Below are 16546 nucleotides of genomic sequence, written 5' to 3' on the forward strand. Positions count from 1 at the left end.
TGTGGGATCTTCCCAGACCAGGGCTCGAACCCATGTCCCCTGCATTGGCAGGCAGATTCTCAACCACTGCGCCACCAGGGAAGCCCTGTCTGTCTTCTTGATGGGGGTGAATCTTACTGCTGCAGATCCTCACGCTTAACCACACTGGTTCACACACATGCACACACGTGTGCACACTGTCATGTGTACACACTTCTGCTTGTGCCCACGGTTACAACACATTCATGCTCATGGGCAGTTCTTACTCCTTTTTGTAGAAGTCAGTACAACCTGATAAAACTAAAGGACAGGGAGACAGATCCAGAGGAGCAAAAAGCTTAGAGAGGGCAATATGAAGAGACCCAGACAAGTGAGACAGGACAGAGAAAGACAGGTGATTGTTGGGGGGAGCTGGGGGCTCTCCCAGGCCATCCGTGCCCAGGCCCATACTGGGCCTTCTCCAGGTATGTAAACCCAAACCAGCTGGTCTCTGAGACACCAACACTGACCTCCCAGACCCAGCTCCCTACCAATCACCAACCACCACATTCCTCTCTTTGCCCCAGGCTCTCCTGTCCCACCTTCTGCCCGGCCCACACTCCACATGACACAGCCTAGCATGGCTAGGGAGTGGGACTGTTTCTTAAGCAGCTGCAAGGAAGAAGATGATCCTGGGGCCAGAGCAGAACCCCACTTTATCCTGTATTACCCTGCAATTGCCCGCTCATTGCACTTTTAGGGATGTCAGAGCATTAAGCTGGAATTGTAAGTGGATTAAGAACAAAGTGGGCCTTTGAAGGTGGGGTCTGAAGAGGAGAAGGCTGAGGAGGGGGCAGTGTCTGTCCTTGGGTTCTATTTTTTTTTTAATTTAATTATTTATTATTTATTTTTGGTTGCATTGGGTCTTTATTGTGTGCGGGCTTTCTCTAGTTGCGGCGAGCGGGGGCTACTCTTCCTTGCAGTGCGTGGGCTTCTCATTGCGGTGGCTTCTCTTGTTGTGGAGCACGGGCTCTAGGTGCACAGACTTCAGTAGTTGTGGCACGTGGGCTCAGTAGTTGTGTCTCACGGGCTTTAGAGCACAGGCTCAGTAGTTGTGGCACACGGGCATAGTTGCTCCGCGGCATGTGGGATCTTCCCGGAGCAGGGCTCGAGCCCATGTCCCCTGCATTGGCAGGCGGATTCTTAACCACTGTGCCACCAGGGAAGCCCTGTCCTTGGGTTCTTAAGGGAGGTTGTCTGAGAAACATATCCTCACAGAGATGGAGTTTAGGTAGCAGGTTGGATTTCCTGGAGAGACCCTGGTGGTAAGCTGGAAGGGGTTTTGGTTTCCCAGCCTTGTCATCAGCTTTCTCACTGAATCTCCCGGCAGCAGTAGGCAGGGATCTACCATCATTGATCTGTGGATGAGGAGAGTTCCAGAATAACTAGAATCCCCTCTGTTCCCCTGACACCTGCTGAGCTGCTTGGGCAGGGCTGCCGGAAACGGAAGCCTTCTCCTGGCTTTGTTGGGCTTCCTGGGGAAGGGAGAGCTGGTCCAGGGGTGACTCAGCACCCTGCACACAATCTAACCCCTGGACCAGTGTGTGTGTGTGTGTGTGTGTGTGTGTGTGTGGCCTCTCTTGGCCTGGATAGGGGGAATCAGCCCCTCATGGAGTGTCATCCCCATCTCTTTGGACAGCTGGAGTAGGGGCACAGCTGTATCTACCTCTGCCTCCAGGACACAGCAGAGTGCCCTGGGTATACGGTTAAGCTCCCAGCCTCCTTCCCACATATCTAAAATGGGGTCCCCCCCGCCTATGTGGAGACAGGAGGCCCAGCTTGGGTTAGGGGCTTGGGCATTGAAAAGGGGCCTGAGAGCCCAGGGAGATGGGCCTTCCAGAGGTCCTCCACCTGCCAGGGTCCCCAGCTTTTCCCAGGCTGCTCTTACCCACATCCCACCTCCCCATTCCTCCCCCACTCCCCACCCCCCCGCACCCACAACTCCCACACACTGCCCTGACCTCACTGAAGCCTTTGTCTTAGCCTGTCTGTGGGCCTGTCTCCTGGGCAGGGAGAGAAAGGGCCCCATTGTCCTGGCTGCCTTCTGCGACACAGTAGCTCCCAAAGACTTCCAAAAATGCTCAGCCTGTCAGACCCCCGTGGATGGGAGGGCTTTCCCTAGGGGCTGCAGTCAGATACCGCCTGGAGTGAGGATCCAGGTGCTGTCCCTCCCAGCGGTATAAAGTCTCCTCTGTTCCCCAGGCTAAAGGTCCTTCCTGAGATCTAACTTCCCGTCTGCCTCCTGCAAAGCAGCCTTCTTCCTCCTGGGAAGGGAGAACTGAAAGATTCAGGGACAGAGCAGGAGAAAAGGCTTGGGACAGAGAGGAGAGAAAAGAAAAGAGGAAAATGGAAGAAAAATGTGAGGAAATTCCCCTCTGAAGGACTCTAGACTCTCGTTAATCGTCTGAGTGGGTAGATCCTGTGGCCTCTGTGTTTATTTCCTGATGATTCTTCCTTGGTCTTTAGAAGTTGTTAACAGAGGGAAGGCTATTGGTTGACCACTTTGGACTGGAGCCCTTAAGAGAAGCAGCCCACAGTCCCCTGGCCCATGTTCTATGGACCCCAAGTGGCATCTAAGGATTCTTAGTATCGTTGGCAAGAATGTCTGTCTGTGCCTTTATCCCCATCAAGGTGAACTGAAGTTCTCTTTTGACACAGAATTTCCTGGCAAACGAGGTGAATAGAAAAAGAGGGAATCCAGGAGAGACCAAGGGATTCAGGAGTTGGGGAGGGGCCAGGGAGGCGGGAGGAAAGGAAGTGGAAGAGTGGAAGACAGAGGAGAGGTGAAAAGGGGGAGACGAGGAAGGAGAGTGGGTCTGTGAGTGGTGAGTGAGGCTGACAGTGAGGGGGTGTCTCTCCTTAGCAGGGAGGATGGAGGAGGGAGCCAGAGCCAGCGAGACGTCTCCCCACCCCCAAAATTGAAGCCTCCCAGCCACCCCTCCTGGGACCCTGGGGCTCCACTTGTCAGCAGTTGAGCCCACAGCTGCTGGGAGGTGCTTCCTCGACAGTGGCCCCCTGGCACCTGCCTCGGTTTATTTCTGGTGCCACAGCTGAGTCATGGGGCGGGGAGAGTGAATAAAAGCTGGGGGAAGGGGAGCTTAGGACTGGAAGAGGAGAAGGCTGATGGAGGCTCTAGGACCTGGGACTCTGGGGCCCAGGGTCTGCCCCTTTGGGAAAGAGGGGCCAGAGGTGACAGCATGAGAAACAGGAGTTAGGTTACAGGAGGGATGTCCACATTGGAGACCCTGGATTAATGGGGTTGGGGAAAGGGTGGGGGAGTGGGAGGCAGAGTCTACTGCTTCTGAATTGTTGGAGAAGAGACATGATCTAGGCATGCCAGTGCTTCATTAGAAAGAGAGGGGAGAGGGGCCCCCAGGGTGGATGGAGAGGTGGATATGGGATCTTCGGATCATGAGAGTGGAAACAGAGAGGACCGTGTGTTTTCCTCTGCTTCTGGTCGCAGACTCCGTGGGCCCTCACCTGAGGCCACTCTGTCCCTCTTCCTGCCCCTGAGCCAAAAAGTCCCTTCCCTGGTGGCTCACATGAGACTCTCCTTTGTCTTTTTAAGGTGGGCCTGAGGACTCAGGAGTGGGTCCCTGGGTCTTTTCTTTATCTACTGGAGCTGCATTCACATGACACCTTCTCTTTTCCCACCTCCTAGGAAGACCCTCATGTCTAACTTCCATCCATCCTGCTGCAGCACTGTCCTGGAACTTACCATCCCCTGTGGGGTGGGGTGGCCTCACAGGGACCCAGGGGCCTGTTGCCAAGCCCAGAGCCCTCTTGGGTTTCTTGGGCTTAGGTGGGCTTAGTCTCCATTCCCTCCCCTTTCTAGGGGCAGCCCCAGAGGGCACATTCCAGCTGAAATTAAATCACATTCCTCCATCCCTGCCTGACAAGGATGGCATTTCTGACAGCAGCTGTGACACCACAGGGTCAAGTGGCAGCAGCTGGTCCCCCAAGGAGGGGCCGAGAGGGGGAAACTAGGGGAGCTGAGGGACCAGGGCCTTTGGAAGCAATGAATGAACTCTGAGTCTTTGATCTCAAGAGGCCAGAGCAAGAAGCATAGACCCTGCAGTGGGAGGGATACAGGTTAGACGGCAGCGTCTCCTAGCTGCATGGAGCGGCAGGGAATGATCCAGTCCGAGCAGTATTGTGCAGATGGGAAAACCGAGGCCCCCAGCATCACCTTCTGAGAGGACCCTGGCAGAACACCCTCTCCCACCCCTGGACTGGGCTCCTGCATAGACATGAGGCCAAGGGGGCCCTTTAAGAGGCCACACTCTGAGCTCCTTGGCCAGAACCCAAAGCCAAGGCCTTTGATTTCCTCTGAGCCTCTGGCAGCAGCAGCAGCAACAGGGACAGCATCAGGCTGGGCTGAATGGAGAGCTCAGCCCCTGACCTCACCCTCCCAGGCGACTTGGTCTGCACAGCCTTATAAGGAAGTGCCCCAAGCAAACTGAGGAAGTCACCTCCAGCCCCCCCACCCTACCCGCGCCCCATTCAGAGGCTATATTTACCCAGAGGAGGTCCCAGAATAACCTCCCACTTGTCCTCATGCTGGGATGGGGGGGACGTGGCGGGTGCTGCCTCCTCCTTCCCTCCCCCGGGACTCCACCCTCCCAAGTGCTTCCTGTTGTCTGATCTCATCACAGTCGTTCATTCATTCATTTATTCATGTATTCAATCCGTGTTTACTGAGCACCCTTGGGCCCCCAGACCCCTCCAATTCTCTTCTCCAACCTGGTCCTCTCTCCTAAGCTCCACAAACCTACCCTCTCCTGGGGCAGCTCCTCCTAGAGGTCACAATTTCCTGCTGGATTCTCCAGCTCAGAAGACGGGACCACCGACTCCCAGCTGCCCCTACTGCCACACTCCCACTCCATCTCCCACAGCGGGTCACCAAGGCCTGAGACTGTGCTTCCTTTACATGCCTCCTCTCCATCCCGCTGCCACCCTTGTCCCCCGCCTGGACCGCTACAGTAGCCTCCCTGAAGCCCACCTACCTACCCCAATCCACTCTCACACAGCAGCCAGAAGGTTCTATTTAAAATGCAAACCTGGTCATGTCATCTCACTACTTACAACCCTTCAAAGCTCCTCATTTCCCTTAGGACGAAATCCATATTTCTTGGCTGCCTGGCGAGGCCTTGGCCCACTGGCCCCCAACTCCTCTCTAGTCTTATTGTGGACATTTTACCCCTCATTCTCCACCTTCTGGCCACACAAGCCTACTTTCTGTTCCTCAAATGCCCAGACTTCTCTTCCCGCCCCAGGATTTTGCACCTGCTGTTCCCTCTGACTAGAATCCTTTCCTCCGCCTCCTACTTCCTCCTCCTCCCTCCTCTTCCCCACGCTGGTCAGCTCCTGCTCATCCTTCGGGTTCCCAGGGCAGCCTTCCCTGACCTCCTCCTCCCAGCCTTCCCCAGCCTAGATCATGTGGGGCCCCTGCTCTATGCTCCCATAACCTCCTGCCCTTCTCTGTTTTCAAATATGATTTCCACTCAGAAGCCCTTGTTCGGTTAGAAGGTAGAGCTCTCGGGGCCAGGCGCCTTGGACTCCCAGCACCTGCATGGTCCATGGCGCATAGGAGATGCCCTGTAAACATCTGACAGCCCCTGTTATGGTCCAACCCTCATTTCTCTTGCTGCACGGATGGACTACCATTGCCAAAGAGAACACACCACCCACCACATACGTCTTTTAGAAAGTCTTCACTTCTGTCCAACTGATGTCCTTCCACCTGTTTGGGATTTGTTGGCAGAAATGGCTAGTTTGGGTAATTCTGCAGGGGACCAGGGATCTTGGTGTGGGGGGCAGGATGGGCACCAGACACAGGGAAGGATTGCTTGGCTTGGCCTCTGTCCTTGGTCCCTCGTCCAGGCGGCGGTGCCCGAGGGCCTGGGGAGATCAAGCACAGGTCTCCTCTGTCCCATTAGAGGAGCAGGGAGTGGGCCTTATTTGCCCGGATGCCAGTGTGCTGGCCCCCAGCCTGGCAGCCTGGCGGGAGCAGACACGGCCTTGTTAGCAGTGAGTACAGGAAGGATCGTGGAGGCTTGGGCTGCCAGAAGGGCTGCCAGCATCCTGGACCCCAAGGGCAGAGGTGGGGGCCTGGGTACCTAATGCAAAGACTCTTAGGTGGAGGAGAAAGGCATGGGCAGAGGAACAGACAGTGAGGTTCTGTCAGGGGGTCTCCTGTCCACCCCTCCTTGTCCAGAGGATGAGTTGAGGTCAGAGGGCTTGAGACTTCATCTTCTCATCTTCCCCTGCCCTCAGCCTTGGGCCCGAGGAAAGGAAGGGCCTGCTCCTGGCCTTGGGATTGTCCCCAGACGTGGAACATTTGTCTGGCAGCCCCTGCCCCACCCCCACCCAGGATATTTAGAGGTGTTGCCAGCTCTTCCTTCCCTGCAGAGCTGAGCTGGGGAGTGGTTTCTATTTGGGTATCCTGACTTCAAGGCCTTCAGGCCCCACCTCATCCAGGAACACCTGGTGTCACCCTGCCCTACACAGGGACCCAGAGAACTCCTGGGAAGGGGGGTACTCTTGGGAAGAAGCTGTGGCTGGGTGGACCCCCGATCTAACCTGTTATCAGCACACCCCCTCGCTCTTTTGTTTCACCCCTGACAGCTTCAGTCTATCCCGGCCTCACCTCCACTTTCCTGTCTTCTCTGTCTCCGGCTATAGCATGGAAGGAAAGTCCTACTGAAGATCTAAACTATAGCCCTCCGGCTTTCCCTAGCCTTCCTCCTGCTCTCCCTGCCCTGGGAGGCCCCGGAGTCACCTGGCCCAGCATCCCTCATTGTGTGGCTGAATCTGAGGTTCAGAGAGGTTAAACGCTGACCTGAGGCCACACAGCCAGACCGAGACAGAATAGGCCTCCCTCTTCCCTTACCCGGCTCTGACCCAGCCAGTCTGAGCAGACGTGAAGGCCATACAACTGTTTGGGTTTGGGGGCAACGGGGCTTATTATGCTGGCGGCACTGAGGGGCCAGCAGGGAGGACATGCGCGGGTGAGGGTGGCCCCAAGGCTTAATCTCTGTAATCAGCGCTGTGGGCAGAGATGATGACAGGCCTGACTTCTGCAGGCGCCAAGGTCACCTGGGCTGGCCCCCCCTTCCCTGGTCAAGCAGCACCCCCAGCCCTCCCCAGGTCCCCAGCACTGCTGCCTGCAGCCTTGGTCTGCCTGCCTTGTCTCCCCCATGAGGCCTTCCAGGTCCTCCTCTCCTCAGGAGGCAGCCCCTCCCTAACACTAGCATCTCCTGCTTCCTCCCCCAGTCTCTTCTCCTTCTGTGTCAGCCCTGAGGCCCCCCTGAATTAAGGAAGGAAGAGTCCAGACTTTGTAGGCGGAGGCATTACTTTATTCAGGCAGGGAAAAGCCAGATGGGGCTACAACATGGCAGGCATATGGGGGGGTCAGGACATAGGCGCACCCCCTCACCCCCATTAGCCACCAGCCAGACATCCCATGAGGGTGCAGTGAAGAAGGGCAGAGCAGGTGAGCCCTGGCGCATGGACCACCACGGACCCCTCCCCTTGGAGGAGCCACCGGGCCCCTGGCCTTTTCCAGCTGATGGGACGGGGAGGAAAGGGAGTGCAAGGGAAAGGGGGGGCCTAGTCCTACAGAGATTCAGTTGGCTTCAGCCTCGTGGGACAGTGCAGGCCAGATGTCCCCATTAGCGGGGTCCAAGGGGCTGGTATCTATTCCCAGAGCCTGCATTCTTGGAACGGGTCCCTTTGCCACACCCATTTCACCTCGGCTAGCCAGGCCTCTCGGACAGAAACCACAGGTCAAGAGATAAGTTAAGGGTGCTGCCTCCAAGCAGGGAGGGGCTTGGGGATACCCCCCTGCCCAAGACCTCAGTGCAGGAGGGGGTACTCTTCCTCTAGTCCTCCCCTGAGGACCAGGAGTCTCCATCTCCTTCTCGCTGACTGAACTTCAGGAGCTGGCCTTGGCCCAGGTGTAGAGGAGCCCCTGCCCAAGGGGTCTTCAGGGCACCCCCCTCCTCTTCCTCCTCCAAGGGGCTCCCTTGGTCGCCCTCAGGGGGCCCCGGTTTCCCCTGCCTTACTCCCTCAGACTGCTCCAGCCCGTTCACCACACCCCCATTCACATGCTCCAACTCTTCCTTCAGGCTGGGGCCCTGGCCATTGACACCAAGGGTGTCCCCCACCTCCAAGCCCGTGTCCTCCACCCCACTGAGGGTCCCCAGAGGGCCAGGGACTTGGCCCTCCCTCTCCAAGGGAATAGCATCAGACTCTTCCTCTGATCCTGAGGCCTCCGTGCTGTCCTGGGACTCAGTCTCCAGGGCGGTCATGAGGGCATCAGATGCCGCACCCCTCAAGCCATCATCCCAGGGGACACTGACATCCATGGTCTCAGACCCCTGGAGGTTCCCTCTCTGAGGGCCACTCAGGGCCGGGAGGCTGCCCACCGAGGGCCCTGCCCCCCACCGCCCTGCCCCTGGCTCCCTCCCCTCTTCTTCATCTTCTTCCTCTCCCTCCTCCCCACTCTCTTCCTCATCTGCAAATCCATCAGATTCCCCATCCCCATCCCAGGCTGCAGGCTCCAGTAGCAGCTGGGGCACCTGGCCCAGAGGTTCTGCCACCTCCCCAGGGACCCCAGGAAGAAGAGAAGCCTCAGTCCCCAAGTCCTCAAATTCTTCCGACAGCTCAGAGTCATGGCCACGTTCCTCCTCCTCATCTCTCCCCTCCTCCTCCTCTGAGGGATGGGCCCCAAGGCCCTCAGAGGCCAAGACTGCAGGACCCCAGCCTTCCTTTCCAGTCTCCTCTTGAGGGGAGGGCCTCTGCTCTCCAGCCAGGTCCCACTTGGGGGAAGCAGGGGACCTGAGGTAGAGGCCCAGGGGAGTGGAGTCGGGAAGGGTCTCCCCTAGCTCATCAGCCTCACTCTCTTCTCTGCTCTCCTCCCCCTCCTCCTGGAGGCCTTCAGGGATTCCCCCAGAGCCCAAATCCTCCTGCTCCCCCTCCACCTTTCCCAGGACCTCAGCCCTGCCTGCCAGCTCCCAGCTAGCCTCTTGGCTCCCCTCAGCCAGGGGCTGGGGCCCAGGGGCATCTTCAGGGATTGGGGTGGGTGAGCAGGACTCAGTGGGCCGTGGGCTGGGGGGCCCCAGCGCTGGTTTGACATCCTCCTTTGCTCCCTCTGAGCTCAAGGGCCTGGGTTGAGGGGTATCACTTCCATCACAGCACAAGGTCTCAGCAGGGAACGTCTCCTCTGCTTCCTCAGGGGCTTCGGGCTCAGACTCCTCCCAGCCCCTGGGAGTCTCCAGCGGGTCTCTGCTCTTCCTGGGCAGTGTGGAGAGCTCTGGCTCCGGAGCAGCTGCCTCCTCCAGCTCCTTTCTGGGCCCTTCCAAGCCCTGCACCCTCTTTGCCTCCAAACCTTCCTCCCCCAGGGATGGCTCCATCACCTCCTCTCTGGCCAGGCCACCTGGGTCCTCCAGCCCTACCGCCTCCTGCTCCCGTCCCTGTTCCGCTCCTGCAGTCTCTAAACCCAAGGTGACCTCTGGGGAGGCTCGGCCATCCCTGGGGGCCACATCCTCACCTTCCAACACTGGCTCTGTCACCTCTGACATTCCCTGGGGAGCTGGGAGACCCGGGGTCCCCACCTGCTCTGGCCGCTCTTCAGGGTCCTGGAGGCCCTCAGTGCCTCCCACCCCACTGGCTCCCTCAGCTGAGACCCTCTGCTCTTTGGGCTCAGGGCTCCCCGGCTGCCCCTCACCTGGGCTCCAGGCCTTGCCTGTGGCCGTCAGCTGCAGCTCCCCCTGCTCTACGGCCTCCCCCTTCCCAGCGAGGCTATCCCGTTCCCTAGGTGCCATCTCTGCCTCGTCCTCACTGTCCACTTCAGGCCTCCCAGGGGGCGTTTCCTGATCTGGTTCTTGACCCCCCTGCACCATATCTTCCCACTTCTGCAGATGTGCAGAGAGTGGCAGCTCCTGTCCCTCCTCCTCCAGGGACCTCGGTGGCTCTGGATTCTCTCCCTTCTCCACGTTCTCTTCCTCTTCCAGATACCTTTGACTTCCCTTGTCTACCTCCTCTGGAGATCTCATATTCTCTACATTCTGCCCTCCCAGAGAGCTCAGTGATTTCTGAGTCTCCTTTTCTAGGGGTCTCAATGTCTCTTGGTTCCCTTCCACAGACCCCAGTGGTTCTTGACTTTCCTTTTCTAGAGGTTTCAACATTTCCAGGTTTTCTTCTCCTGTAGGCTTTAGTGGTTCTAGAGTCTCTGTTTCTAAAGATCTCACTGCCTCTACACTCTCTTCATTTAGGGACCTTAATAAGTCTTGATTCTCTTTTTCGAGAAGTCGAACCATCTCCTGGTCTTTTCCAAGAGACTTTAGTGCCTCTGGTTTCACCTTTTCTAGAGGGCTCAAGGTCATCTGGTCTTCTTTTTCTAGAGACTTCAGTGGCTGAGTCTCTTTTTCTAGAGGTCTCAATGTCTCCTGGTCTTCTTCTTCTAGAGGTCTCATTGCCTTCTGATCTTCTCCTAGAGATCTCAGTGACTCCTGGTTTTCTTTTTCTAGATGTCTCAAAGTCTCTTGGTTCTCATCTTCTGGAGCCCTCAGAGATTCATGATTCTCTTTTCCTAGAGGTCTTGATGTCTCCTGGTCTTTTTCTTCTAGAGATCTCAGTGGCTCTTGATTCTCTTTTGCTAAGGGTCTCAATGTTTCCTGGTTCTCTACTTCTTGACATCTCAGTGGCTCTTGCCTTTCCTTTTCTAGAGCTCTCAATGACTCAAAGTTCTCCTCTTCTAGAGACCTCACTAATTCTTGATTTTCCTTTCCTGGATATAAAAATGTTTCTACATTTCCTTGAAGAGACCTCATTATTTCTTGACTCTCCTTTTCTAGTGATTGCAATGTCTGTGGGTCCTCTTTTCCTGTAGGCTTAAGTAGTTCTAGAGTCTCTTTTTCTAGAGGTCTCATTACCTCCATCTCCTTTCCTTCTAAAGACTGCAATAACTCTTGATTCTCCTTTTCTAGAGGTTTTAGTGTTTCTAAGTTCTCTTCTTCCAAAGACCTCAGAGATTCCTGATTCTCCTTCTCTAGAGATCTCATTGTCTCATGGCGCTGTTTTTCCAGAGAAATCAGTGGCTCTTGAATCTCCTCTTCCAGAGACTTCAGAGTTTCTTTTTCCAAAGGACCTGGGGAGTCTTGGATTTCTTTCATGTCCAGATCCCCCTCTTCTTGACGTGTTTCCTGCTGCAAGCTGCTTATTACTTTGACCTCTACAGCTGTTTCTTTCTCTGCCAGCCCCCAGGTTTGTCCTTCCCCTTCCTCCTGGAATCTGCTGGACTCTCTAGACCCACCGGGTTCTCCATCTTTGGCCTCTAAACTGGGATGGTCAAGGCTGAGGGCTGGAGCCAGGGAGGCATGATCTTCAGAGGACTGGCCTGGACTGGGCTCTTGTTGCTTGCCCCCAGGCTCCTCTGGTCCTGGCAGGACGCTGGCAGGGGTGGCCACCTTGGCTTCAGCCCACACAGCTTCTGGAACCTGTTGCATCCCAACCCGTGGCTGGGGCAGGGAGAGAGGGGCATCCTGGGCTCTGATCTTGGCATCTGTGGCAGGGCGGGGAGCCTGAGGTGTGGGCGGAATGGGGGTGCTGGCCGAGGTGGGGGTATGGGCCTGAAGGAGTTCCTGGCTCTTCAGAAAGCCTGGCACAGGTGTTTCAAGGGTATCAGGCAAAGGTGAGGAGAGGGGAGTAGGGCTCAGGACAGAGAGCAAAGGTCCCAGACGCCGGCCCTCTGGGGTCCCAGGGAAATGCAGCTCCAGTTTAGGGTCTGGAAAGGTAGAGGGGAAGAAACGGTGTCAGCACGTACAGGTTGGGGGTGGGGTAGGGGAGCAGCTACTACTTCTGGCAAGAGTGCCCTGCTCCTGCCTTTTATGGGCTGGGCTAAGAGTATGCTTGCTGCCGTGGGGGACCACGGAGTCAAGACTTAGACTGGTGCTTTTCAGGAAAGGCATCGCTCTGGGTGTGAAGAGGGAAGAAAGGTAAAGTTTTGGGGGGACCTTGGCCCCTCCTCTTACCCAGGAAGCTGAGGGAAGCCTTGGAACCGCTGCCAGGTGTCTGCAGCCGGGAGTTCTCCGCCTCTAGGAGGGTTCTGGGGACAAGGGAGGAAAAGCGGGGTCAGCCCTCTGCCCACAGGCCAGCCGGCAAGCCAGCCAGGGAAAAGTCACAGCTGAGCATGCGCGTCCCTGGCCTGGCAGGCTATCTCTTCATTCTCACCATTATCACACAAAAGCCACATGGGTTATACTTGGCTCTGCACATGAAATCACATGGTCACATCCCACAGATATCACCCACTTGGTCACACGGAGTCACACACTTATTTGGGACACACAGCTGCACTCACAGACACACAAGCAGATTCCCACACAGTCGACACAGTGTACACACACACCCACACATTGCTTAGACTAGTCCCCTCCCAACCCCAGGCCTATGACCTCATCCTCCGTGTGGGGGGCCGATTCTCATGCTAATTGCTGCCTTTGTCCACACCGCCATCTGGAGGGTCTAAGTAGGGGGCTTCCCAGGGGAAGTGGGAATTCTCAGGCCGTTCCCATGGGATAGGCTCCCTCCTCCTTCTCCCCCAGGGCCCCCAGAGCTGGTTACAGACAAAAGCCAATGAATTCAGCTCCCTCTCTCCAAATCCTTTTCATGCCTCAAAACCCAGGTTAAGCCTGCGCAGTCCTTTCCCCTCAGTGGTTTGATTTAGGGGTCAAGGCCCTCATCTTGGGATCTCTAAGTACTCTGGATCCCAAGCCTTTCAGGGCGATGGAGGTTTTTGTGTACATGCCCCTGCCTTAGTGCCCCATGGGGACTGAGGAGGAGGGGACCAATTGCGGGGGAGGGAGGACCAATCAATTCAACAAGTTATCCTGAACATCTATCTCCTCTGTGCTCTTCTTCGTGATCTCTGAGTCTGGTTAGTGTTTTCTATGGTCTCACCTCTGTCCTTCTCGATGCAGCATCATGCTGTCTGAGCTCTGTGCCCCATGAAGGTGGAGCCCCTCTCTTCTTCATCCCTAGATCCTCACTGACCTTCCCTCTCTGGGCCCTGCCTCCCCTCCCCTCCTTAACCTGTCCCAGGGCCCCTGCCTTTGTTTGCCTGTGGATTCTGGGGGCACTGTCCTCATAGCCTGTCTAGCCCTGGCTCCATCCTGCAGGCTTGGGGTACGCAGCCCTTCACAGTAGCAAAGCCCCTTCCTCAGGCTCCATCAGTGGATCCTTGGCTAACCAGGCCAGTTTCCCAGAAGCTGGGTTTGCCCAAGGCCACAGAGCCAGCGAAGCAGCACTTCCTTGGTCTCAACCTTTCCTGAGCCAACAGGGAATGTGGTCAGTAGAAGGACTGGGCAGGGCCAAGGGCACTAAGGCTTGAGAGGAGCCAGGCCCCAGGACATCCAGGATGGAAGGGACCTTGGCTTTCACCCAGCCCATCTCCCATCCTCCCGACAAGGAAACTGAGGCCCAGGTCAGGTGGTAAGTCAGTGCCACCAGCCCACACCTGCCAATTCCTTCTTCCTGAGGCTGCTCAAGGACATCACCCTCTCTGTGTGAGCACACACACAGAGGTTGGCCTTTTCAGCCCCTTGGGGTAAGGTTCTGGATATGGATGACCCACACGTGTCCAGCCCTGTCCTTTGAGGCTGTCCCACTCAGCTATATCACCTCTCCTTGGGGGATCTCCTGGGCACAGGATGCTTCTCGGGTCCTGAACCCACGAGAGAGCAGGTGGGCTTAGGTGACACACATCGTGGTGTGGAAGGGATCAGCCTAGAGTCACAGGACCGAGCAGTGACAGAGCCTCCACCACCCGTGGCTCTGGGCCCCTTCAGCCAAGGAGTCTGCCCCTGCATGTATGTGTGCATCTGTGTGCCTGCATGGGTCAGGGTCAACCTGTACCTGTATGTGGCCACCTCCAGGCTGAGGGACATCTTGAGGTGTGCCAGCTGCTGCCGACCTTCCAGGACCTGGGCGATCTGGCTCTGTAGGCCCTGTTTCTCCTGCTCCAGGGCCTCCACGGCCAGCTGCAGAGCAAGCCAGAGGCAGTCAGTGAAGGGACGGGGTCCTTCCTGCTAACTTACCTGCATCCCCCTTGGCTGCTGCAGCAGCATCTTCTGCTCCCTGACTAACTTCTCTGCAGAGCAGATTCCTGCCTCCCCTACCCCGCTTCCCGCCCAGGGAACCCCTTCTGAAGCCTCCGAGAAGAGCACAGTGGCCCCTCTCAGCCCTCTCCCACGGCCTGGCTCCTCCTCTGAGGATGCTGATTAAATGGTAGCACATGCTGCTCAGAATTCAGCTCCCACAGGAAGGGGGAGGTGAGGGAGGAGAGGAGATGGGTTACAGAGAGGAGCAGAGGGAAAAAAGTGGAAGCAGAAGGAAAAACAATTAATCAGCAGGCCTGGAGCCTGCAGGACTGGAAGCCAAACAGGCCCGGTCCCAGTCACTGTCTCCTGCTCCCCATGCTAGGCCCCCACGCCCTCCACTTCCCACATGTTCTGGAATCTTTCTCCTCTGAAGCAGGGTGGGGGGTGGGGGGGGACATGGTGAGACCTCTGTCTGGCCCAGGCAGGAGGCTGTTTTCTCAGCTGCTGGTCACGTCTGCGCAGTGTGAGGGGGAGCAGCTGTCCCAGGCCTCTGGAATGTGCTCAGGAGCCGAAAAGCCCAGACAAGGGAGAGAAGGGCTGATGGCCCCCCATCCAGGGCCCCTCACCCTCTCCTGTCAGTGGGGAGGAGGGTGGCTGGGAACTTGGAGACTCTCGAGTGGCCAGACCATCAGATCAGCACTGAGAGGGAAAGTTCTGAGCGTCTTCTGAGCGACAGCAGGGCCTAAGGAGGGGTCCAGGGGCCATCAGGGTACCAAGGTGCCATTTAGACAGTGAGGAGGCTGATGCAATGTCTTGTGCCTGTCTGCCCTTCGAGGGGGTGTGCTTTGAGGTCTGAACCTCCATCATTCCAGCCCTACACTAGACAGAGTTGTGAAAGTCTGGGACAGTGGCACCAGGCATGGTTTTCTAAGAAGTGGCCCCTGAATCTGTAGCCACCACACCCCCCACTTCCCACTCCCTTTCCCAGGTCTCTGATCCCCAACGGGACTTCCTGAAGCCTTGTCTTGCCCAGGCCCCCAGGCTTCCTCACCTGGAACTGCTCAGTAGCCCGCAGCCTCTCCTGCCAGCGGCCCTCCAACCTCTGCTCCAGCGCGGCCCTGCGCTCCTGGAGGCCGCTGCGCTCCGCTTGGAGCTGCTGCAGCTCCAGGCGACCCTCGCGGGCGCCCTTCACCGCGTGGCCCAGCCGCTCGCGGGCCTGGCCCAGCGACGTCTCCATGTGCGCCACGCGCTCCTGGTAGCCGCGCACTGCCCCGCGCCACGTCTCGCCCAGCCGCCGCGCCAGCTCCTCCACCTCGGGGGCCGGCACGGGGGGCCCGCGGGGCGGAGCGGGGCCGCGGGGGGCGCAGGCAGCCTGAGCGTTCAGGCCCGCGCGCTCCTCCTCGTGCGCCGCGCGCAGAGCCTCCAGCTCGCGCTCCAGCTCCGCCGCCTGGGTGCTCAGCCAGGCCTGGGCGCACTTTTCGGCCTCGACCGCGCGCCGGCTGCGGGTCGTCTCCTCCGCGGTCCGCTCCCGAGCCAGCCGCAGCTGCTGGCACCGGCTCGCCACGCCCTCCACCTCTTCTTCCAGGTTGTCGCGCGCCACCTCGGCCGCGCGCTTCTCCCGCCAGCGCTGGTCGACGAGGGCCCGCAGGGCCGCCAGCTCGTCGTCGGCACGGGCCCTCCAGGAGGCGTCCCCGGCCTGTGCCCGGAGACCCCCGAGCTCAGCGCTGAGTAGCTCATTCTGCTCCTCTAGCGCCTTGACCCGGGCCAGGTAGGCCTCCAGGCGCCGGTTGAGCTCCCACATCTGAAAAGATTCCTCCCCCAGGCAGCCCTCCATCCTGCCGGTCTGACCCACCGAAGGTGGAGAGACGCGGAGCACCGGGAGAAGCCAGCAGCTCTCAAAGCTTTTAGGACGGAAGGGTAATGGAGACGGATGGGGACAATGACGGGGCGGGGCGAGGAGCTGCTGAAGCGACTGAGAGTCGGGAGTGGGAGCGAGGCTATTCATACTCCCGCCAGCCTGGCGGGAAAAGGGGCGGGACCCAGGCCTTAACCCGTTAGAGTTCAGAGAAACGACGGCAGCCTTTGTCCTTGTGCCCCCGGTATGCTGGAGAGTGAAACCAAAGGAAAAGCCATGCCCGGAGAATCCGATCCGATGGTGGCTTTCAGGGGGAGGAGGCCGTGAGGCAAGGTCAGAACCCCAGATAAAAGCAGATTATACATAGAACTGAGCCTGTGGAGGGGGTGCCAGGGGATTCAGGCCTGCGAGGGGATGCGAGTCTCAGTTACTCAGCGCATCCAAGAGAGGTATCTACTTACTGAATTCCTCTAAGACTCAGTTTCTTCATCCATAAAATGGGAGTGATGATGGAACTGTCATGGGACTGTTGAAAGAATAGATGTGGCCATGTTTTTCGTAAATAGCAAAG

The 16546-nt window shown here is 57.7% G+C and overlaps 1 protein-coding gene across 1 annotated transcript; it reads right to left on the reverse strand.

Moving 5' to 3' along the window:
• Positions 1 to 7354: 7354 nt before the first annotated feature.
• NES (nestin) lies at positions 7355 to 16105 on the reverse strand. The gene is made up of 4 exons (XM_057548750.1): positions 15172 to 16105; positions 13936 to 14060; positions 12054 to 12127; positions 7355 to 11806 (listed from the first exon to the last, which is right to left on the reverse strand). Exons 1-4 carry the CDS (start codon positions 15952 to 15954, stop codon positions 7902 to 7904), a joined length of 4887 nt encoding a protein of 1628 aa, XP_057404733.1. The 5' UTR covers positions 15955 to 16105; the 3' UTR covers positions 7355 to 7901.
• Between the last annotated feature and the right edge of the window lie 441 nt (positions 16106 to 16546).

This window comes from Balaenoptera acutorostrata, chromosome 1, assembly GCF_949987535.1.
Source record: "Balaenoptera acutorostrata chromosome 1, mBalAcu1.1, whole genome shotgun sequence".
Taxonomy (NCBI): domain Eukaryota; kingdom Metazoa; phylum Chordata; class Mammalia; order Artiodactyla; family Balaenopteridae; genus Balaenoptera; species Balaenoptera acutorostrata.

What these genes read in the sequence shown, in the direction of transcription:
- NES (XM_057548750.1), bottom strand. Translation starts at nt 15,954, where the DNA reads ATGGAGGGCTGCCTGGGGGAGGAATCTTTTCAGATGTGGGAGCTCAAC. An exon ending in CTGGAGGTGGCCACATACAG is followed by an intron (nt 12,128 to 13,935) that starts GTACAGGTTGAC and finishes CCTTGTCCCCAG; the next exon opens with AACCCTCCTAGAGGCGGAGA. An exon ending in GGCTTCCCTCAGCTTCCTGG is followed by an intron (nt 11,807 to 12,053) that starts GTAAGAGGAGGG and finishes CTACCTTTCCAG; the next exon opens with ACCCTAAACTGGAGCTGCAT.